This window comes from Haliotis rubra, unplaced genomic scaffold, assembly GCF_003918875.1.
Source record: "Haliotis rubra isolate DU_JTF1 unplaced genomic scaffold, ASM391887v1 Scf643, whole genome shotgun sequence".
Classification (NCBI taxonomy): Eukaryota; Metazoa; Mollusca; class Gastropoda; order Lepetellida; family Haliotidae; genus Haliotis; species Haliotis rubra.
Window position 1 is genome coordinate 76,015 of NW_025767350.1, and position 25,141 is coordinate 101,155.

The following is a 25,141-nucleotide window of genomic DNA, read 5'->3' on the forward strand; positions in this document are numbered from 1 at the left end:
AATTCAATCAAGTGATATAGACATACATGGTTAAGTTCCCATACCTCATTTCTAATTCCTCCACCTATAACCAGACAGCGAGAACAGACAATTATTATAGAATTGTGTACATACGGCTCATTTATAGCGTCACATACTTCTAAAAACTCTGAATGCGATGTATATGTAATGCAAAAGAAACGCAAGTTCCAATTTGTTGGAATATTCCTGAAAGTGGCATAAATCGCAACTCACTTAATATGGTAGGGTGTTACAGTGATTTGATTTTATGATGATGGTTAGGATGTGGTTAAATGTACGGTATTAGCTTGTCTTAGTGCTGGCCACTCACCATGACTGACTGACTGAGTTTGGTTTTACGCCGCTTTTAGCAATATTCCAGCAACATCACGGCGGGGGACACCAGAAATGGGCTTCACACATTGTACCCATGTGGGGATTCGAACCCGGGTCTTCGGCGTGACGAGCCAACGCTTTAACCATTAGGCTACCCCACCGCCCCCACTCACCATGAAAGAATACTTATCACAATACCTTATTTGTCATAGGCCCCGCCCTTTCATCTGGCACTTCCGACACATTGGTCACACAGTATCATGATTTAATTGGTTGGTGTCATTATGTTGGTAAGACAATTCGAATCCAGTCATTGGCGTAAAATATGTAATTCCCTTAGTCACTTCAAAAAATGAATGTTTCCGTTATGTCACGATATGACTATTGCATGATATGACTACGTACAAATAGCATGCCAAAGGAAAGTCTACACCTATATTAGATATTCTCTAAACTTCAAGTCATACAACGCCATTCGTCGGCAAGAACATTAATGAAAAACATTTAATACTATTCAGAAACTATGAATGGCGATTGAGCTCCCGTTTGTAGTCGATCATGCGCAGACAGGTCTGAATTGTGGGTAATATCGCTTTCTCGCTCTATCACTTTCTCGCTCAAAATGTATCGCTTTCTCGCTCTATTGTTTTCTAGCGCAATGATCTCGCTTTCTCGTCTCGTGCTATTGCTTTCTCGTCTCGTGCTATCGCTTTCTCGTCTCGCCTTATCGCTTTCTCGTCTCGCGTTATCGCTTTTTCGTCTCGTGATATCGCTTTCTCATCTTTCTCATCAATGGTCTTATCTAAGCAAATAAAAGGATGCTGTCAAACGTTCGTGTAATCAAAGCTGAAAATAGTACGCAGTTAAACGCTGGTCTAGCCATATATAGTGAACTTCTTTCAGTGGGATTTAGAAGTTGGTGTGCTGAACAACGGGGAAAGTTCTATGGATATACAACTTCTTTATAATAATGTTAGCGACGTTTTGGTGTAGCTGCTAACGCCATTATTAAGCAAGTGATGTACAATACTGCAGGAAAGGCTTATATATACATGAGTAAAGTTGCAAGTGTCCATGTCATATCACTCCGTAAATAACAACCGTTTGCTCTCTATCATGTTTATCTTATATCAAACATAACATCAATAAAAGCATGTTATAAATATATTATTGAGACAGTTTCACTGACATATGTATGCAGAAGGTTGATGTGTAAAGCATTCCGTTTGTGGTATGAGGACTGCCATCGTAAATTATAATACTGATTTACCTATCTCTAAACGTTGCATTTATATACAGAATATATACACCTCAAAATTCCAAAAGTTTAAAAGTTCCATTATATATTTCTCTATCCTGCTTTCGATTCAAATGGAATGACTGACTGACTGACTGAGTTTGGTTTTACGCCGCTTTTAGCAATATTCCAGCAACATCACGGCGGGGGACACCAGAAATGGGCTTCACACATTGTACCCATGTTGGGATTCGAACCCGGGTCTTCGGCGTGACGAGCCAACGCTTTAACCACTAGGCTACCCCACCGCCCCTCAAATCGAATGAGAGCAATGGGTGACATTCACTGGGATACAGACAAATTAACCCTCCTGCACATCTACAAAACATTTATCATGTTCACACTGGAGTGACTCGCTCCCGCCCTTCTCTATCCCCTACCGAATAGGATAAACTACACTCCTTACAATATAAAGTTTAACAGTTTAACTGTTCTGCACAATAAGTCACAATATACTTTACACTACTTACTTAGTTGAACTTATACGCAATGAACTTCCCAACCCTCTTACGTCCAACTTCTCAACTCCCCATCTAAACTAAATTATTTTCAATATACAGGTGTTTTATGATATAGTGCTTTATTCCCCAAGTAATACTTTTATTACTTTTTTTCTTAAACACACCTATCACGTCGGTCGATGAATTGTGGCACTGTCTCAAGTCGATAGTTGGGATATGGTGACAGACAGACATATAAATATATGAACACAAGAAGTATGGGAGACTATGGCACATACATTTAGAACAATACCTTTTTCACATAATAGTAGAAATGTATATGTGTGAAATATGCACACATAAAAAAGACCAGATGAACGGCACAGGGTGTATAAAATTCCATCACTGATACAATAAAGCCCGACGGGGAGTTGGTCTGTTGTTTAACACCGCACTAGGCAATACTCCAGCTATATGGCAGCGGTCTGAAATAATCGAGTCTGGACCAGACACGCCGTCATATGAGCGAAATATTCTCAAGTACGACGTAAAACCCAATTTCACCTCACCTCACCTGGACCAGACAATATAGTGACCGACATTATGAGCATCGATCAACGCAGTTGGGTTACGATGACATGTGTCAAGAAAGTCAGCGAGCCTGACCTCCCGATCCCGTTAGTCACCTTTTACGACAAGCATGAGTTGCTGAAGACCAATCTAACTCGGATCTTCACGGGTAACATGGGGAGTAGGCAAACGTGTGGCTTAGTCCAGTGAAGAACAGGACTCATAAAATACCTAATGGACAAATGGAAGCCAGGGATTGTTAATCCCGGATGAATAATGAGATAACAAAGGTGGCATTTAACAAGGGAAATGACAATAAAGAAATTTAAGCCAGGAATTAATCCAGGCCTAATTAGTGATGTAACAATAAATTAAATGATTGTTATCCTTTTTACAGACTTTGTAAGAGCACTCATTTATTTCTACGACAACACACTCGGTTTCTGGAATTATTGTTAGATTATTGTTTGGACAAGTTAAAGGGTTAATTACAAAAAATGCCACAGAATTTGAAAGCATATTCATTTTGTTTCTATACGACTAAAACAAATGGCGATAAAGCCTCCTGTAGGAATAAATCATACGCAGGCAGGACGTCATGTGCAGACAGGGCAGAATTATGTGAAATATCGCTTTCTCGCTCTATCGCTTTCTCACTTTCTTGCTTTCTCGCTCTATCACTTTCTTGCTCTATCGCTTTCTCGCTCTATCGCTTTCTTGCCTTGGTATATCGCTCTCTCGCTTTCGCGCTTCCTTGCTTTCTCACTTTCTCGTGCCTTCCTATCGCTTTCTCGTCTCATGCTATCACTTTCTCGTCTCGCGTTATCTCTTTCTCGCCTCGCGCTATCACTTTCTCGTCTTGTGTTATTGCTTTCTCATCTAGTGAAATTGCTTTCTCGCTTTCTCGCCTCCGAAGTTTAAAGCGAGAAAGCGATGGCCCCCTAATCAGCCACCATACCAACAACACTTATAGCCCGTGCCAAACCTAGCACCAGTTCTACGACGTCGAGACGTCTATAACCTCCGTTCAAGATGCTCAGCTCGCAAACCTGAGATAAACGTCCATGTCTCATGGAAACACTTGCCATGGGGAGCACGTCAGTGGAGAAGAGTTCTCTTCATGAATGAGTCACTTTTCCGTCTTCATTGAACTGTCGGTAGGACACGTGCCTGCAGGATCACTGATGAACGTTACATCAGGCAGTGTGTTCTGGAAGGGGAAGTTGGGGCGTTATGATCTGGGGTGGGGTAACAGCTGCAGCAAGGATGCCACTGATAGTGCAGGGGCTTACATAGCAAAAATGCTTTCCGTGAGAAGTGCATGTTAATTTTGGAAACCACTGATAATTGTGATCAGTATTGCATATGGATTCAGAAAAACCATGGTTCCATTTTATCTGATGATTATAAGTGTCATTCTGGGGTAACTGAACATCGGTACCCATAATCGAGCTGCAACACAAATGTGAGGAAAGCATATTTTTATAAACCTATCACAACATAGGCATGTAGTATGTCAAAATGTACCTTGTGATGGGTGTTTTACACCTACCATTATATATCTTGAATCTCAATAATATATGTATGCATAATAATCACTATGATCATAATTCTTTCTGCCAAAACCGAAGGTTTGCTGCAGAGGGTATGCATTCAACCCTGTTTGTGTGTGTGTGTATTTATGTGTTACCATCTTTACTCAAATAGTACTTGATGGATTTCAATGAAACTTTCTGAATCTCTTGAGTATCTCCCCAGGACAAATCAACTAGATGTTGAAAAAGTACACTCTTCAAAAAAAAGAAACGCAAAAGCAAAATATCATTGAAAAATTTGGTCTTATTCAATTGTGTAAATCAACGGGGGAAAACCGGTACAGCATTGAAATTATGTAGAGCAATACATTGGTATCTCGTGCTCATTTCGCAAGAATGATAGTCATCATAGTCATATAATTACTGCTGTCCACGAGGTGACGTTGACGTTACTGCCTTGTATGTGCTAGAACTGCACGACACCTCATTGACACAGATTGTATCAGTTGTTGGATGTTTCGTTGTGGAATCTTTCTCCATTCCTCCTGCAGCATGTCGAACAACAGTTACTGTTAAAGCCTCGATGGCGGATTACGACGTTGACGTACACGTTTATCTATCTGATCCCACAGGTAATCAATTGGTTTCAGATCCGGGCATCTGGAGGGCCAGGGGAGTACATTGATGTTGTTATTGTCTAGGTAGGCCACTGTAGCACGTGCTGTGTGAGGTCTGGCGTTGTGATGTTGGTACAGCTCCCTTTGGCGGTCGACAAGACGATGCACGTGAGGGGCGTGGTGGGTGAACTAGCTAAAGCGCCAGGCTAGTCATCCAGCGAGCTTGAGGTGACGGGATCGCGCCCACCTGTGGCCGGGTGTAAAAACCTTGGAGTCAACTTTGTGTGCGGATTCTTTCAGTGTTGTCACAACCCCTAGTGTTCAGTACACAACCCTGTGCACTTAAAAGAACCCACGAATCCGTTGGTATATGACCAGGTGGTGGCCACATGAATACGTGCAAACACCTAGTTGCGGGTACAGCAACGTGCAGTAAACTTGGACAAAGTACTGTGACTATGTGTCCCAGTCCACCCAACTGTGAAATGGTACCTCGTAAGGATGGGGAAGCCACACTAACTCGGTGCGCCTAGTGGCTGCAAGAGTTGTATGATCCCCAGGGAGCTGATATTGATAATACGACGTGCCGTTGTCGATTGACATCCAGTGATCTAAGAAAAAAACAAAGCGCCTTTGAGCAGCTGAGCTGGATATCGGCGCTATACAAATGTTAGTATGTAGGAAAGAGAATCTGGTCGGTATATCTCGCGGCCGTACGATTGCCTTGGACGAGCACCAATTCCGATCTGAAGGTGTATGAGATAGCTCCCCACATCATCACACCATCTCCACCAAATCTGTCCACTTGCCTGATGCAGTTGGATGCAAAACGTTCATTGCGTGGTCTGTAGACACGTTGTCTTCCGTCACGTCGCTTGAGGGGATACCGCGATTCATCATTGAACCATATGTGCCTCCAGTTTCCAAGGTGCCAAGGCTGCACCGCGTTTCACCACCTGACTCACGGACGTTGATGTAATCGTGTCAGAGAGGACAACTTCTGGACGTCTGGCACGCATACCTACCTCTCGGAGATGGTTCCTGATGGTCTGGTCGGACATTCTCCGTTGTTGTGCTGTGTCCCGAGGAACGATGGCAGTCACGTAGGTGGGTTACCCGGATGTAGCGATCTTGGGCTGTGTGGTGACTCACGGTCTTCCTGGTCTTGGATGGTCATTTGTCGAACTTGAATGCACAAAAAGATCCCACAAGCCAGTTATTGTGCTGGGATGAATGCTGAAGGTCCTCGCCTCAACACTCTAGGATTCGCCAGCTTGTAATCGCCCAATGTCAATATTTCGGTGGGCACTGTTCAGACGTCCCATTTTCTCATCCAGTATTTGCAAGGGTCTTGGATGAATTTGCTAGATGCATTTGGGTCTTCTATAGTCATAGGTTGCACGCGAAAAGCAATAATTGCGGCTTTTCGTTGTGTTCCATACCAGTCAAGCTCATCATGACAATCATGATCGATAAAACCATTCAAAACCGTTTATGGTTACATTCGCTCACGCATGAGCTTCTAAACCATACCAACAACAATATTCAACCCTCAAAACATGCTTAATTTGACATTTGCGTACAAACTTTCATTTTTTCAAATTTTATTTCCGTTTCCTTTTGGGGGGAAAGTGAGTGAGTGAGTTGAGTTTTACGCCGCACTCAGCAATATTCCAGCTATATGGCGGCGGTCTGTAAATAATCGAGTCTGGACCAGACACAGTAGTACTTTAAACATGTAATAGTGAAAGGAAATTGCTGTGCAAGGCGGAGGCATGTTCTCTAACGAGGGCCCTTCTAGTTTCCAAATTAAGAAAAAAAGAATTCATGCTTGTGTTTGTATGACAAATAATGTCGAAGCTTGTATTTCAACAGCATATTTTGTTCTTGCAGGTTAATGACGGATTGATTGACTATGCAAGTTACTTAACAATGTGAAAGTTAAAATAAATACACTAGTGCACATTATATATTGCATTTGCATACCCCACTTGTAATATGTAGTTATCTGTTTACTGTGATATAATTTGACACTCCTGTATTAATACATTCAGTTTGTATTGACTGCAGATTTGGCTTTATGTCATTTGTCATTTAATTACCCAGACACGAGTGTCAGTGTGTCAATTCTGACTGAACTGGTAGGCCTGATTTGACACTTGTGCACGGCTATATGATAGCCACATTAACCATATCTGGGTACTATTATTACTACATATCATAAGTGTATCATTAATTGAATAAATTGGTTCCATTAATATAGGCCAGTACTTACAATGTTGGTGTCCGATAAAGGAAAGACAATATTTGATTAATTTATATGATTATGTCATATTTTATGTCACCAAATTGAAATTAGAAGCATATTATGTGGTTATCTATATGTCATACATCATAAGCTGATATGCTACTTGACTATGTTTTGATAAGTTTATGAAAACATGCTTTTTTCTCGAAATAGTGTCGCAAGCAAGTTTGGGAGCTCATATTCAATCACCCCACGATGACATAGCAAACAGAAAAAATGGAACCATGTTTTTCCTGAATCCACACACAACAGTGATTACAGTTAGTATTGGTCCCAAAAATTAACATGTAATTCCCACGGAATTACACAAGCCCCTACACTATGATGGTGATTGAAGGGAACTTGAATGCCTTCAGGTTCCGAGAGGAAATTTTGCAAATGGCCGGTTTTTACAACAGAGTGAGTGAGTGAGTTTAGTTTGACGCCGCACTCAGCAATATTCCAGTTAAATGGGGGCGGTCTGTAATCGAGTCTGGACCAGACAATCCAGTGATCAACAGCATGAGCATCGATCTGCGCAATTGGGAACCGATGACATGTGTCTGCCAAGTCAGCGAGCCTGACCACCCGATCCCGTTAGTCGCCTCTTACTACAATTTTGCAACAGAACGGCCATGGAGCGACAATATGGCGCAAGGCTATGCGTTACTTGAGTTCTGCTGCAGTATTCTAATCAGAACAATGTTAATGCGTTTCCCTGGCTCGCATGCTTCTCTGATTTGTCACCCACTGAAAACGTCTGGGATGAAATGGAGCAACGTTCCCAACGTTTTTCAATCCTCTAACAAGGTTGCAGGAACTCCGCTAAATTGGATATAGAATGATCTTCCCCAAGACTTTAATAAACGTTTAGTAGACTCTGTTATTCCAAGGTGCCATGCCTACATCAATGCACAATACCCGAGAAGATCCGGGTTAGGATTGGACTTCGGCAACCCATGCTTGTCATAAGAGGCGAGTTACGGGATCGGGTGCTCAGGCTCGTTGACTTGGTCGACACATGTCATCGTATCATAATTGGGCAGATACAGCGTTTTAAGAAAGGGGGGTGCACCAGTTCATTTTCACCAGAGACCAAATGGATCTGCCTATGATGTAATAAACTTTCATGACAAAGAAAGGGAGTGGGGTGCGCACACCTGCACCCCTTATCTGGATCCGCCTATGGTATCCCAAATGCATATATCGATGCTCATGTTGTTGATCACTGGATTGTCTTCTCTAGACTTGGTTATTTACACAACCCCGCCACATAGCTGTAAAATTGCTGAGCCTGGCGTTAAAAAGCACAGGTATTTATCATCCAAAACTGTGTTCCACGGGAGATATCGCTTGTGTGAGATCATATGAGATATCGTTTTGACGGTAGATTTTGTACAATGCCCTGACAATGCTATGACGTCATCAACTTAATGACGTCACAATGCTATGACATCGCTGCACTGTACTCTAATGGTAGTACAGTGTTGAGAGATGTACACTTTTCATTGAATACTAATGAAGAATGATATTTAATGATAAATAGAATCTCACCCTCGTGTCTACTGATATCAATTATATCAACACTCGTTGATAAAGGTAAAAAATATCCTCGGCAAGTCTCGGATATTTGTAACTTTATCAACTCGAGTTGATATAATTGATATCAATAGACACGAGGGTGACATTCTCTATATACGATACAAGTCCAAACAGAAAACTACATCAGACATCCTTTTCTCACCTGTTAAATTTATCTCTCATTCGTGAAACATTTTGAAAACTTCACCAAGGCCTGTGACCCTCAGTAAAAAACATTTGTGCAAGATCTGCATGTCGCTTTTTTTAGTAGAATATTCGTAATATATCGTATTGCATATTCGTTATGTTGTTATCTTAGAGATGATGTTAATACCCCTTTGTCCAGCTATTTCTATAGATATGGGAAAAGGAAAAGAGCTTGCTGAGAAGAAAAATCTGACATTTGTAATGATCGAGCTTTTATCCTGACCTCAACATTAATGTCTTGTTTCAATTACATAACTTGTTCGTTGGAAATGACACGTTTCTCTTCATCTTACCATAAAAAAGTTTTATTTTACTTGCCTTTCTCCACGTACTCCCTTTCCCGAGAACACAACCATGCATTCTAATACTCTTTCCCCAGAACAGAACCATGCATTCTCGTATTCTTTCCCCAGAACACAACCATAGACTCTCCTATTCTTTCCCCGGAACACAACACTACATTCTCCTATTCTTTCCCAAGAACACAACCACGCATTGTTTCCCAAGAGCCCAACCACGCATTCTTTCCCAAGAACACAAGCACGCATTCTTTCCCCAGAACACTACCATACATTCTTTCCGAAGAACACAACCACGCATTCTTTTCCTAGAACACAACTAGGCATTGTCGTATTCTTTCAACAAAAACACAACTATGCAGTCTCGTATTCTTTCCCAGAAGAACAAGACCACGTATTCATTCCCCCGGGACACAACCACGTTTTCTTTCGCCCCAAAACACAACCACCTATTCTTTCCCCCAGAACACAACAACGTATTCTTTCCCCAGAGCACAACCATACATTATCGTATTCTTTCCCCAGAACACAACCATACATTCTCGTATTCTTTCCCCAAAACACACGATGCATTCTTGTACTTTTTCCCTAGAACACAACCACGTATAATTTCCCCAGGACACAACCGTACATTCTCGTATTCTTTCCCCAGAGCAACCATACATTCTCGTATTATTTTCCCAAAGCACAACTATGAATTTTCATATCGCCATCATTATGACGTCTGTTGTTGGTGTCTCTAGAAATACTGACATACTTACGTCTTTCTTGGTTCCGCCGTGTCTCCAGCTATCTTATCTAGGAGAATGAACCCGACTCCATTATGCAAAACTTCTTGATATTTTTATGCTAATCCTCTTCGTACCAGGTCACACGCGCAAACCACATCAACGCTGAATGTATGGTCCCTCTACAGCAATTCTCTTCTCCTCACACAGTTATAAGTCAGTTGTTGACAAGGCCGAATCGTTCCTGACTTTCAAGAAGCGAGAACGGTTTGAATGTAATCGATGAAATCAAGCTAATCTCACAGAAATGACAGGATCAATAGTGTTTAGCTGACACCTGAAGTACACTCCATGACGTCATATACAGCGTCGCTCTTGAATTTATGAACCCGCTGAGTGCTGAACCAATTCTTTTAGAAGTAATCTGAAGCTCTAAACGTCTCGAAACTATCACTCACGTGACAACTAAATGATGTGTATGTGTCTAATAAGGGAAACCCGATCGATTAAGAACAGTTGAAACTTAACGCATATGTTTATATATCGGGATCATTTATTGCCAATGTGTATCTTTCACTTGGCGAAGGGCAAAAAGTAGGCCCTAAATGGTCTATATACGATACAAAACGTTGTTATCTTCTGCTTACTGTCATGAATATATATCGGAGACTCTTGGCCCCATTTGTCGAGATCTGAAGCCTATAGACTTCTCTGTCGACACATATTTGAAGGGTTCAAACAAGGTCTTCCCAAAGACCTTGATGTTTGACTTGAATCTCAAAGAAATCCCAACGATACATTCACGGTTACATTTACGATATAAGTTTTTCAGTGTGCAAGGAAAGAAGACTAAATAATAATGATGCTTGGAAACTTACTAAAGCTAATGATCAAATCAATATGTACGTTCACAGAGATCTGGGTGTGTAAATACTTGTCTTGCGGACACAGTAATGAACTCAGTGAACTAACTCCAGTGGGAACAATAACGCATTCTTGGTTAGTCCAAAATAAAAGTCTCAATCCCCTCCAAAGCCCACTCCCCGAAAAGCCCCTCCATTACGATATGAGTATTCTGATTCCCAAGTGTACTGAGCGCATATAACAATAATAGAACCAACGTACATGGATGCATTTCCTCATATGTATTATTCCCTATTACTACCAATGAAGGTTCGCTTCAGACATTAACAAACAAAGACATATTAGTTATCTTTAATTTAAAATAATACAATTTGAATAACATTCCCCCCTGATTGCAATAAGATACTTTGTTGAAACTTTATTGTTATAACATGACACAGTCAACATTCGAGTTATATCAAGAATGCATGGACATAGTTTCACTGTTAAATAGTTTCACTGGATGATAGATATACATATGGGACCCCCTAATATATTTCCATTTCTGGTGTCCCCCGATGATATTGAAAATTGCCAAAAGCGGCGTAAAACCATACTCACTCACTCACCCTTATATATTTCATCATAATGATGTTGATATCTATGATGATGATGATGATGATGATGATGATGATGATGATTGTGCTGCCAATGTTTCGTAGCACTTTTCGGGTAATGAAAAATAATGTTTCAGTTTGAAGGGTTTGCCAAAAAAGCCCACATGCATGTGAAGCCACTCATTTCAAGAAAAGAAGTACCTCTGCCTGGCCGTTCGAGGGTATATAACTTGTGAATATGTCATCCGTTCAGTGAGTGAGTGAGATTAGTTTTACGCCGCACTCAGCAATGTACCAGCTTTATGACGGCGGTCTGTAAGTAATCGGGTCTGGATCAGAGAATCCAGTGATTGACATTATGAGCACAGTTTCCACACACGGTTAATATGTCCAATACTGATTGGTCGCATGTATATTTATTACATTGATCCGTACATATTATGATTGGTTTAATTGTACAACACGCCATAGCCGAACAAAACAATGCGAACTTAATGATGCCAATGTAATCGGTTTACTGACACATTAGTCGCATGGGTTAAAGCGTTCGCCCGTCACGCCAAAGACCCGGGTTCGATTCCCCACATGGGTACAATGAGTGAAGCCCATTTTTGGTGTCTCCCGCTCTGATATTGCTGGAATATTTCTGAAAGCGGCGTAAAACCATACTTACTCACTCATTACTAAAACATTATTTGTAAACAATAGAAGAGAAGCGATGTGAAGAATGAATGATCTCAAAAAAACTACATTTCGTATTCCTATCTTCTGTCAACTTAGACTTTTCAAAAAACATTTGAACATTTTAAAAATACTTTCTGTACTCTAGATCCCTCGCATTTGTACTTTAGATCCCATGCATGAATGACATAAATTTACTTTGGAGTCGAGTCGAGTCAATATTAATGTGAGACGACTACCTAGGGACACGTCGACTTTGCATACTTCGATCAATATCAATATCAATATATTTATTTAAAAAGCAAGCTACAACGTGGAAGAAGGCTGTTGATAAAAATTTAACATTTTCCACCGATAGTGACAATCGATTTGAAATGAGTGAAAAACTCATACTGACACAATTGTCATCAATAAAACAAGTTCGACATCAAAACTTGATAAAATCGATTAAATCACTTCATTCAGACAGGAAAGTCATAAACTTCGATTTCTCCTAATTGTACAAAACAATAAATTTAGCCTTTGTCTCATTAAAATCGACAATACAAGTAGTGACGCGGAAAATATGCTTTTGGAAACGATTGTGATAACATATTGTGTTGAGGATGATGTGCACTAGCTATCAATTTCGATTGAAATAGAAAACATCATTTCCCCTGTTGATCCAAGAGTTTTTGTTGGCATCCTGAATATTCATTGATCTTACGCTCCACGCCATGTTGCAATCAATGCTGAACTAAAGATGCTTTGGTACAATCGGAATCTGACAAAAGTAAAGTTTTATTGTTGAATATTTACTCTTTTAGAGATGTTCGTAAACAATCGGAGTCCTTAGCAGCTTCGTAGAACTAAGTTAGTTTCTGTAAAATAGGAAACTATTTGTCAGCAATAATTTTTCAAATTGTACGGCTACTACCAGGCATTTGAGAACGGATGGCCTTTAAGGCACTACCCGTAAAGATCCGGGTTAGAATTGGCCATCGGCAACCCATGCTTGTAGCAAGAAGCGACTAACGGAATCAGATGGTCAGTCTCACTGACTTGCTCGTCACATGTCATCGTATCCCAGTTGCTCATGATGTTGATCACTCGATTGTCTGGTTCAGACTCTATTTACAGACCACCGCCATAAAGCTGGAATATTGCTGAGTGTGGCGTTAAACACCAAACAAAACAAGCTAAAAAACCCACAGCCAATACACTTACCAAAACTATCTATTTTCCTTCCTCGTGCGATTGTCTGTGTTCAACGATCCTAGCCGTAGCGACGTTGGTGTTATGTATAAACTCTCATTTAGAATTGGTAGATTTCATAAATCATACTTTGCATTACCTTAAATCAAATTTCCAAAGTCAATACTGGATTCATGTTATTGCTGCTATGGAAACTTGGGTAGTTAAGTCTCGAAACAACACGACAACAGAAAACACAGGTTGTCAAAACAGAATGGAAACACGTGAAAACTTTAAGTTTCAATTTGTAAAGACGCAAATCGCTTTCTGCTCTGTAAAGGCTGATGTTAAAGGAAGCTTTTGTGGCTGTTTAGAAATCATTTTCAACATGATTTAACGCGTTAAATATTGATTATTGTATGCATTGAGTCCCAAGTGAACACTTTTATGGATATAACATAACATATGATCTACTCATAGATGTTGCAAGGTTTCATTAAAAGTACAAGGAAATCTTATAAGAATAGAACAACAAGACACTAAATATGTTTTGTGCAAATTTGTAATGTCATGTAAACCAGTACTTCAAAAACCCGTGAAGATGCAGGTTAGAATTGGTTTTCAGTAACTCATGCTTGTCGTAAGAGGCGACTAACGGGATCGGGTGGTCAGGCTCGCCGACTTGGTTGACACATGACATCGTATCCCAATTGCGTAGATCGATGCTCATGTTGTTGATCACTGGATTGTCTGGTCCAGAATCGATTATTGACAGACCGCCGTCATATAGCTGAGGTATTGCTGAGTGTGGCTAATCTCACTCACTCACTCACTCACTCACTCACTCACTGTACTTTAAAGACATGGAAATGTACAGTTACACGCCGATATGCAAAGAGACAGACTCATTCTCCATGGGGTAGTCTTACGGTTAAAGCGTTCGCTCGTTTCGAGTCCAGGTTCGATTCTTCGATAGCTACTCTTAGAAGCCCAATCTGGTAGCATTCGGTTTGTTGGAATATTGTCAAAGCGCCCTTAATCCGTTCTCATTAACTGACCCCGAAGCGAATTAATATTGTTGTAAGAAAGTGTCACGTTGCGCACATAGTTTTCTCTGGACACCTTTCTACATAATATTATTTTCGTTTATTTTAAAGAAATACCTTCAAAGCATACACTTTTCCATGAAGATCCGAATTAGAATTGATCTTCAGCAACCCATGCTTTTAGTAAGAGGCGGCTGACGGGATCGGGTGGTCAGGTTTGCTGTCTTGGTTGACATAATTATGTCATAGTATCCCAATTGCGTAGATCGATGCTCATGTTGTTGATCACTGGATTGTCTGGTCCAGACTTGATTATTGACAGACAACTGGAATATTGCTGAGTGCAGCGTTAACAACAAACAAACAAACACAGCATACATGCACTGGCCTTATATTTTACACACAATGTCTTAAAGATAAAACTTTAAGATATAGTCACATTGCCCCCATAGGTTTGCCATAAACACAATTCTACACAAGGCCTTAGGGTTTAAAGAAATAATCACAATAACATCTTATACACACTTTTACTACATACGCTGGTACCAGTATAAGAATTAGAAACATTGAACACATTTTGCAAAACTGTTATTGATATAGCCGGAATGTACAATGTCTTATAATGAAAATGTCCTTTTGACTAAAACACAGTCCAGTATAATGCTCTGAACACGAATCACATTAAACGCATTGTTTGGTTTTCTGCACATATTTCTACACGACGCGTACCTTGTTTGGATATTATGTAGCGCAGTATAAAATCCTTTGAAAAACAAACACAACAAATGCATTAATGTATTGTTTGCACATTTTTATGAGATTTGAAAGTAAACTGAGAGGCAAAGGAAAGTTAGTTTTTAATGCAAATTTGAAAGTACTGATGTTAAGTTTGATTATGTTTTTTCACTATCGCTCATTCCTGCAACCCGAAATGAATTTCGAGCCCCTGCCAAGTTTGAAATGTTGTGAAAAAGCAAATTCATTATTCTCTAAGATACCCGTCAGAAGTGGCGAATCATGTTTTATTTTTTAATAGTTTTTAAATCAAATTATTTAAAACAAATATGTTGACATAGTCTTTGATTACTGACTGAGCGCCAGGGGACTATATTTTTATATAAAACAGCTGGCTTATGGCATTTTGTATATTACAGTCTTGTATATTGCACTTGGCCCATTTGACCCCCAGCCGAGAGCACGTGGTCAGAACATTAGCGGGTGCCCAAATGACCGCTTCCTGAGTGACCACGTGGCCAGACTCATTAGATGCGTCAACGTGGCGCAATGTTGACTCATTACACAGAGAAACGGTCACACGATATGCTTTTACGTATGGAAGATAGGTGTATATAAACACTGTCGACTTCAGGATTGTCAGTATCACCTCGACTTCCAGTCAGACATCTCAACTATTCGTTCGCTCGCACCAGCTGATTCAAGGTAAGGTCGACAAATCTTTTCATATTCTAAAAACTGTTTCTGTAACTACCCTTGAAGATCCGCATTAGAATTGGTCTTCAGCAACCCATGCTTGCGGTAAGAGGCTACTAACAGGATCGGGTGGTCAGGCTCGCTGACGTGGTTGACACATGTCATCGTATCCCAATTGCGCAGATCGATGCTCATGATCACTGGATTGTCTGATCCAGACCGTATACTGCCGACATACAGCTGGACCATTGCGGAATCTAAGAATCTAAGATTCGTTCCGTTCCGATCCTCTTCATAAATACTCCATACGATTTTATTCATGTCATGCCTTGGTAGTCCCATACTGTTCCTGAGCTGTCATCAGTCTCAGACACGGACCTAAAAGCGCACTTTAATTCCATTCCTTGTTTCTGTAGACATTCAACGTCCACCGAATATCTTAAAACGTAAATTCTGGTATTTTCTCGGGAAAATCGTATTGTTTCCGTCAACGGAAAGTAAAACATTCTCCTGAGAAATAAGTAAGATGTGGCCTTAGATTCTAGCAATCTATTACATACATGCTTATCTGCTTGTAGAAATCAACAATGGCTCCCACCAACGTTCTCGCTATGTTCCGCCCTGCTCAGGTCCAGGAATTTAAAGAGGTGAGTGATGATGTCATTTTGTGAATACGTACTTGACAATTGACAATAAACGGAACTCCTGTCAAGAAACATATTTCATACAATGTACAGTGTATCCATGACAACCAGGCGAAATCAATGTCCGGGAAAAGGCTTTAAAAATCGTATCAAAATGTCAAAATGGTAAAATGACTCAATTTGTCTGTATTTATGATGAAGTCAAAGATGACACTTTTGAAATGGAAAGACCATGAATCGGAAATGGCAGCAATAGGAAAATGCCCCGGTATGGGGTTGAGACAAAGAAATTCTTGTGGGCTTAAGAATCGAGTGTTAAGCTTTGGAAAATATAATTAATTATGAACATTCCTTTCTTATACGGGCCTAAGAGGGATTTGCAACGAAATCAGACAGACTTAAGCACGAGTATACCGCTCTTTGAGGTTCTAATACGCACAATGATATTAATCAATGTCTATTTCATGTTTATTTCAGGCCTTTGCTCTGATCGACGTCAACAGGGACGGTATCATACAGGTTGATGACCTGAAGAGTATCTACGCCAACCTGGGTAAGAATACTGATGTAGAATATCAAACAGAAATAGGTATTATAACGTTGAATATCTAATGTAAGCGGGGGCATGAGTGACGTTCCATGGCTGTACCAGGATACGCTGATAGTCCCGGTTATGATCTAGTTCCATATCAAACTAGCTTTTGGATTATATGGCTTCATAAAGGTCCACGGATAGGAATCGTAGTTACCACACAAAGTTAAGTTGCTTGTAGTAGTTGCGATTCTTTCAAAAAGGTCGAACTTGAATGATGGGCCATTTCATGATAAGCCGTAAAGCTTTACTGTTGTAGGGCCAGCGAGATAGCATGGTTAGGTGGTTAAAGCGTTTATCCCGAGATGCCCGGGTTCGATTCCCAACATGGGCACAATGTGTGAAGCCCATTTCTGGTGTCTCCCGCTGTGATATTGCTGGGATATTGCTAAAAGAGGCGTACAACCACACCCACTCACTCACTCACTTGACTTTTGGACATCAGTACTTCAAGTAATGTTGCTGTCAACACCCGTTACACTGGCTTCTCTGTCTCGTTCCAATCACACTTTCAAGAATGTCGAGAAAGAATCGAATTAATCCTGACTTTCATGCTAAATGATAACTTTGCACTCACCCAAAGATATTGTTCCTTGATATTTCCAGGAAAGGTTCCATCTGACGCCGAACTGCAGGAGATGCTGAAGGAAGCCCCTGGTCCACTCAACTTCACCACCTTCCTCAACATGTTCGGGGAGAAGATGGGAGGTAAGTCACATGGCAGTACGATGGCAAAGCCAAAACTTCAAATGCTGTATTCGTACATTCATCAAATAAGGAATACACCAGTGATGTGAATGTCAAAAGAATCGATCTCAAACAAAGGAAATGTTTACCCTGTCACCATGCACAGGATTTAAGACATCCCCGATGAACATTCTTTCAACAAATAATGCTTCCAATAATGAATTTGTTTTTCTTCTTTAAAGGTACTGATTCTGAAGAGACAATCAAGAATGCTTTCGCTATGTTTGACGAAGATGGAAAGGAACCCTCCTGAGGACTAGTAAGCAATTCAAACACTGTGCTGTTAATTTCCCGAAAGAACAAACAAATGAGTCACTGGCGGTTAGTCAAATCTAAATTGATAGCGTTTGAAGTCATGGAGTCACAAACGCTTTGATAATTGAAGACATAAAATGAAGAGACGATGATTACCATAGATACAAATATAGATAGATATTGTTTTGATTGCCCACACCCGACAGGCTAATGGTTGTCTCTGATCTTTACTCGAGCTTTCATCATGGATTCGTAGTCAATGATTGTTCATATTAAACTAACCCGCCATTACTTAAAATAGGCTTTCTAATCAATTTATTCTGTAACTATGGCAGATTGGGTGCTTTCTGGTTTATCTGAAGCTCACTAATCATATATATCCTTTCATTCTACTTCAGCATCAAGGATCTCCTGCAAAACATGGGAGATAACTTTACCCAAGATGAGGTGAGTACACAGTGATATATGTGGAGCTTCCTGAGTGACCACGTGGCCAGACTCATTAGATGCGTCAATGTGACGCAATGTTGACTAATTACACAGAGAAACGGTCACACGATATGCTTTTATGTATGGAAGATAGGTGTATATAAACACAGTCGATTTCAGGATTGTCAGTATCACCTCGACTTCCAGTCAGACATCTCAACTCTTCGTTCGCTCGCACCAGCTGATTCAAGGTAAGGTCGACAAATCTGTTCATATTCTAAAAACTGTTTCTGTTACTACCCTTAAAGATCCGCATTAGAATTGGTCTTCAGCAACCCATGCTTGCGGTAAGAGGCTACTAACAGGATCGGGTGGTCAGGCTCGCTGACGTGGTTGACACATGTCATCGTATCCCAATTGCGCAGATCGATGCTCATGATCACTGGATTGTCTGATCCAGACCGTATACTGCCGACATACAGCTGGACCATTTCGGAATCTAAGAATCTAAGATTCGTTCCGTTCCGATCCTCTTCATAAATACTCCTTACGATTTTATTCATGTCAGCCTTGGTAGTCCCATACTGTTCATGAGTTGTCATCAGTCTCAGACACGGTACTAAAAGCGCACTTTAATTCCATTCCTTGTTTCTGTAGACTTTCAACGTCCACCGAATATCTTACAAACGTAAATTCTGGTATTTTCTCGGGAAAATCGTATTGTTTCCGTCACGGAAAGTAAAACATTCTCATGATAAATAAGTAAGTAGTGGCCTTATAGATTCTAGCAATCTATTACATACATGCTTATCTGCTTGTAGAAATCAACAATGGCTCCCACCAACGTTCTCGCTATGTTCCGCCCTGCTCAGGTCCAGGAATTTAAAGAGGTGAGTGATGATGTCATTTTGTGAATACGTACTGACAATTGACAATAAACGGAACTCCTGTCAAGAAACATATTTCATACAATGTACAGTGTATCCATGACAACCAGGCGAAATCAATGTCCGGAAAAGGCTTTAAAAATCGTATCAAAATGTCAAAATGGTAAAATGACTCAATTTGTCTGTATTTATGATGAAGTCAAAGATGACACTTTTGAAATGGAAAGACCATGAAGCGGAAATTGCAGTAATAGGAAAATGCCCCGGTATGGGGTTGAGACAAAGAAATTCTTGTAAGCTTAAGAATCGAGTGTTAAGCTTTGGAAAATATAATTAATTATGAACATTCCTTTCTTATACGGGCCTAAGAGGGATTTGCAACGAAATCAGACAGACTTAAGGACGATCAACTGCTCTTTGAAGTTCTAATACGCACAATGATATTAATCCATGTCTATTTCATGTTTATTTCAGGCCTTTGCTCTGATCGACGTCAACAGGGACGGCATCATACAGGTTGATGACCTGAAGAGTATCTACGCCAACCTGGGTAAGAATACTGATGTAGAATATCAAACAGAGATAGGTATTATAACGTTGAATATCTAATGTAAGCGGGGCATGGTCCACGTGACGTTCCATGGCTGTACCAGGATACGCTGATAGTCCCGGTTATGATCTAGTTCCATATCAAACTAGTATTTGGATTATATGGCTTCATGAAGGTCCACGGATAAGAATCGTAGTTACCACACAAAGTTAAGTTGCTTGTAGTAGTTACGATTCTTTCAAAAAGGTCGAATTTCAATGATGGGCCATTTTCATGATAAGCCGTAAAGCTTTACTGTTGTAGGGCCAGCGAGATAGCATGGTTAGATGGTTAAAGCGTTTATCCCGAGATGCCCGGGTTCGATTCCCCACATGGGCACAATGTGTGAAGCCCATTTCTGGTGTCTCCCGCTGTGATATTGCTGGGATATTGCTAAAAGAGGCGTACAACCACACTCACTCACTTGACTTTTGGACATCAGTACTTCAAGTAATGTTGTTGTCAACACCCGTTACACTGGCTTCTCTGTCTCGTTCCAATCACACTTTCAAGAATGTCGAGAAAGAATCGAATTCATCCTGACTTTCATGCTAAATGATAACTTTGCACTCACCCAAAGATATTGTTCCTTGACATTTCCAGGAAAGGTTCCATCTGACGCCGAACTGCAGGAGATGCTGAAGGAAGCCCCTGGTCCACTCAACTTCACCACCTTCCTCAACATGTTCGGGGAGAAGATGGGAGGTAAGTCACATGGCAGTACGATGGCAAAGCCAAAACTTCAAATGCTGTATTCGTACATTCATCAAATAAGGAATACACCAGTGATGTGAATGTCAAAAGAATCGATCTCAAACAAAGGAAATGTTTACCCCTGTCACCATGCACAGGGATTTAAGACATCCCCGATGAACATTCTTTCAACAAATAATGCTTCCAATAATGAATTTGTTTTTTCTTCTTTAAGGTACTGATTCTGAAGAGACAATCAAGAATGCTTTCGCTATGTTTGACGAAGATGGAAAGGGAACCCTCCCTGAGGACTAGTAAGCAATTCAAACACTGTGCTGTTAATTTCCCGAAAGAACAAACAAATGAGTCACTGGCGGTTAGTCAAATCTAAATTGATAGCGTTTGAAGTCATGGAGTCACAAACGCTTTGATAATTGAAGACATAAAATGAAGAGACGATGATTACCATAGATACAAATATAGATAGATATTGTTTTGATTGCCCACACCCGACAGGCTAATGGTTGTCTCTGATCTTTACTCGAGCTTTCATCATGGATTCGTAGTCAATGATTGTTCATATTAAACTAACCCGCCATTACTTAAAATAGGCTTTCTAATCAATTTATTCTGTAACTATGGCAGATTGGGTGCTTTCTGGTTTATCTGAAGCTCACTAATCATATATATCCTTTCATTCTACTTCAGCATCAAGGATCTCCTGCAAAACATGGGAGATAACTTTACCCAAGATGAGGTGAGTACACAGTGATATATGTGAGATACATAGTGAGATATGTGAGATACATAGTGAGATATGTGAGATACATAGTGAGATATGTGAGATACATAGTGAGATATGTGAGATACATAGTGAGATATGTGAGATACACAGTGAGATATGTGAGATGAGATATGTGAGATACATAGTGAGATATGTGAGATACACAGTGAGATATGTGAGATACATAGTGAGATATGTGAGATACACAGTGAGATATGTGAGATACATAGTGAGATATGTGAGATACATAGTGAGATATGTGAGATACACAGTGAGATATGTGAGATACACAGTGAGATATGTGAGATACATAGTGAGATATGTGTGAGATACACAGTGTGAGATATGTGAGATACATAGTGAGATATGTGAGATACACAGTGAGATATGTGAGATACACAGTGAGATATGTGAGATACACAGTGAGATATGTGAGATACACAGTGAGATATGTGAGATACACAGTAAGATATGTGAGATACATAGTGAGATATGTGAGATACACAGTGAGATATGTGAGATACACAGTGAGATATGTGAGATACACAGTGAGATATGTGAGATACATAGTGAGATATGTGAGATACATAGTGAGATATGCGGGTCCGAGGTCATTTTACAGAAAAGGGAGATAACTCCGGGATTACTGCGAGAGGTGACTACCTTTTATTTGGCTTGGTTGCATCAATACTTCGAAACCTTGCAATATGTCTCCAATAGTTTTTCATATCTATTAACATGGCCTCATTTCTGGAACAGCCCGAATGTTGTTCTCCTTATTTTTTTAGAAAGTGAATTCGTAACGTTGTCACAATAAAAGAATGTATAGAAAAGCATATATATCTATATGGTATACATATTAATACTATTGTTTGTTTGTTTTTAATCCAGATCAAAATGACATGGAAGGAAGCACCTATTACTAAGGGTCAGTTCAACTACGTGGCCTTCACCGGGAAATTGAAGGGCAAACAGGACGAGGAGGAGATGAAGGCATAAACCTTGACCTTATATATAACCTTGACCTACATGAGCCTTACACGTAACTTTGACCTACGTCTTAGTGTCGTTGCCAATGCATACTAATCGTAAAGCACATTACTGTGAAGTGTAACTGTGTCGATACGTAACGTCAATGTGTACATACGACGTATTATTGAACATTGAATTTATCTAGTCTTCTGAATTTTTTAAAGAACAATGATATCAGACAAATTACAGTGTGGATGATTGTCAAGTGAACGAATGTGTACCATACATGTATATACGTTTGTATTTATACTATCTCAGTAATAAACATCAACAGAAATGACCTTGCTTTCTCTTGCCAATTCTTTATCACGTGCGGCCTATATCCGAAGAACAGGAGGGGTAGTTCCATGGTTATACAACTTCTGTACGTCTACAATATATGTGACGTTTCGGTGTAGATGCTAACACCGTTATCAAGCAAGTGGTTGGTTGGTTGGTTGGTTGTTTAACGCTGCGCTAAGCAATATTTCAGCTCTATGGCGCCGAGCTGTAATATTCGAGTCTGGACCAGATAATTCAGTGATCAACAGCGTGAGCATCAATCTATGCAGTTGGAATACGATGACATGTGTCAATCAAGTCAACGAGTCTGATCACCCGATCCCGTTAGTCGCCTCTTACGACAAGCATCCGTTACTGAAGACCAATTCTAAGCCGGATCTTCACCGGTCATCAAGCAAGTGATGATAGACATAGAAATAACCCCTTGTTCATCATATCGACTTGTTCATCATATCGACTTTATCGACTTGTTCATCATATCGACTTGTACACGCCACTCAAAGAACCTATATGTGCTGAATAGACGCTTACCTTTTTACATATCATGTCAAGGTAGACATACTCTTTCATATTGTCACATTCTGAACACTAGAAATGTCTTGCATAAATGTCAACCCGGCTGTTGATTTTTATATGCTGTATGAGTAATTTATTTCCGTAGTTTCACTGTATATATCTCGTTTAAGGTGTAGCACAAGTACTAAGTCTTAGATATTTTAAATGATGGAGGATACTGGTTTTTGTTCCCTTGGCATACTGGTTGCATATGAGATCTTCCTTTTCTAAATATATTTATGGAATTTGTGGATGTCAACGTCTGTATCGTGAGGAACACAACAGTTCGGAGTACATGCTCCTGGGGAAGGGGTACAAAATCGACATGAATAAAAAGCCGACATCCAATAACACTTTTGAATGCAATTCAAAGACCATAGACAGATGCCGTTAAGACGTTGACTGACGCATTGGGACTATATTTAAGGTTGAGTTCAGTTGGGTTGATTTTTGCGTCGCAACGAGACCAAGACTGCGCATACAAATTTTCAGTACAAAGTTTAAATGATTTTTTTTTAAACACATATACATTCATTACATTACTTGTGTACAGAAAAAGTCATAGGACCAAATTTAGAAGCAATCAATCCACCGTACACATTACATAGTTACAATTTATGACACAGGTCAATTTCCCTTAAGTAGTTCATAATGAAATGCGTTATTTCGGTTGTACATATATTTTTCATCATCATAACACGCTGATTGATTAATTACTTTATCACCATCATCTCACAGGTCATTCAAAGACAATTTGTCTTCGTCGGAGAGAAAAGTGATGTAAACTCTGATCGGGAAATCTGTATAAATAATATAAATCATCATCATCATAATCATAATCATCATCATCATCACCATCATCTCACAGTTATTATCCTCTGTTAATCATCAATACTGTAAATATCATATTATATCATCATCATATACGTCGATGTTTGTTTCGGAAAAGGTAATATTATTTGTCTTATCGAATGTAAACAGTCATTTTGCATACAAGCTGTTCTTTGATATTCATTCTGTTCGAGTTCGATTATCCTGAAAACCGCTGTGCCATGACAAAATTTTATTCAGATTTCGTAGATTCAAGATCAGAGTGATATCCGATGCAGCTGGCTATTTTCATTTCAGCTTTTGCACGTATTTGTTGGTCAGCATACGCTCTCCTTTCTGAAACACCTGCTAGTGAAACAGTCTCGATATAGTTGGAATTTTACAATAAGACGTCTTTCACCAGAGAATTCTTAAGATCATGGAAAGGGTATTGTCCCTTTTGTATTTGCGCCATCATGGTCTACACAATCAATATGAGCTTGTGCCATGATAGAATTGTCCTTGAAAAGAAGAAAACTCAACTCTCAAAACACTCACCACCAGGGAAAAATATTATCCAAAAACGCAACTTGTCCCAATGGATGTCCGTCAAGACCTGTGAAATCAATGAAGGCATTTTTACCAGCATCTTATCTTACTTCTCTGTGATTGATTAAGACAGCATTCCGTAGATCGTCAAGCACATTAAATGTCGATTTTGTTCTACAATGAACAGTATGCAAATAACCCTTATCTGTATATCAAATATTGTATCAGTTCCTTATACATATTGCAATATGTTTTAAACGGCAAGTGTCGTTATTGTAAGAATAGCACGGTCGGAGAGAACATCAACACTAGGCTAAAATCAGAAGAGTAAACACATTTGAACTATCTACATGTACAAATACAACTATGATGTAAATACTCAAGCTTACGAGCAATCAAAGTCTGATTTCAAGACGTACTACAGAGAAAAACCTGAATTAAATGGAAGCAAACACGCTGGAGATAATCAACAAAGGTAGACCTTTAATATTGTAAATCGGTCTCAGAAATCGTTTATAATCAATATCTCCTGGTGAAAGCTTCTATGTATTCAAGTTGAAGACATACGTGAATACTTCGAGTTGAGCCAAGATCGACACAATCGA

At 39.8% G+C, this 25,141-nt stretch overlaps 3 protein-coding genes across 3 annotated transcripts in view; 2 read left to right on the forward strand and 1 right to left on the reverse strand.

Annotated features, from left to right (window-relative positions):
• The window catches only part of LOC124256931, a 35,034-nt gene extending 24,900 nt beyond the window's left edge, over window positions 1-10,134 (reverse strand). Inside the window, exon 1 of the mRNA XM_046690899.1 lies at window positions 9,931-10,134. The gene's annotated coding sequence lies outside the window, so the exon portion shown is untranslated. The remainder of the gene's footprint in view (window positions 1-9,930) is intronic.
• A 6,141-nt stretch (window positions 10,135-16,275) lies between these two features.
• LOC124256913 (myosin regulatory light chain B, smooth adductor muscle-like) lies at window positions 16,276-18,388 on the forward strand. The gene is given in 6 exon segments (XM_046690885.1): window positions 16,276-16,335; window positions 16,810-16,885; window positions 17,531-17,632; window positions 17,854-17,914; window positions 17,916-17,930; window positions 18,325-18,388. Coding segments are annotated over 6 exon segments (378 nt in total).
• Window positions 18,389-19,183: 795 nt separating this feature from the next.
• Window positions 19,184-22,552, forward strand: LOC124256924 (myosin regulatory light chain B, smooth adductor muscle-like). The gene is made up of 6 exons (XM_046690895.1): window positions 19,184-19,245; window positions 19,717-19,792; window positions 20,435-20,536; window positions 20,760-20,838; window positions 21,233-21,281; window positions 22,200-22,552. The coding sequence occupies exons 1-6, from the start codon at window positions 19,186-19,188 to the stop codon at window positions 22,305-22,307; spliced, it is 474 nt and encodes a 157-aa protein (XP_046546851.1). The 5' UTR covers window positions 19,184-19,185; the 3' UTR covers window positions 22,308-22,552.
• Window positions 22,553-25,141: the final 2,589 nt, after the last annotated feature.

Coding starts and splice junctions, on each gene's coding strand:
- LOC124256924 (XM_046690895.1), top strand. CDS start 19,186: ATGGCTCCCACCAACGTTCTCGCTATGTTCCGCCCTGCTCAGGTCCAG. Junction 20,839..21,232: donor GGAACCCTCCCTGAGGACTA/GTAAGCAATTCA, acceptor ATTCTACTTCAG/CATCAAGGATCTCCTGCAAA. Junction 21,282..22,199: donor ATAACTTTACCCAAGATGAG/GTGAGTACACAG, acceptor TTTTTAATCCAG/ATCAAAATGACATGGAAGGA.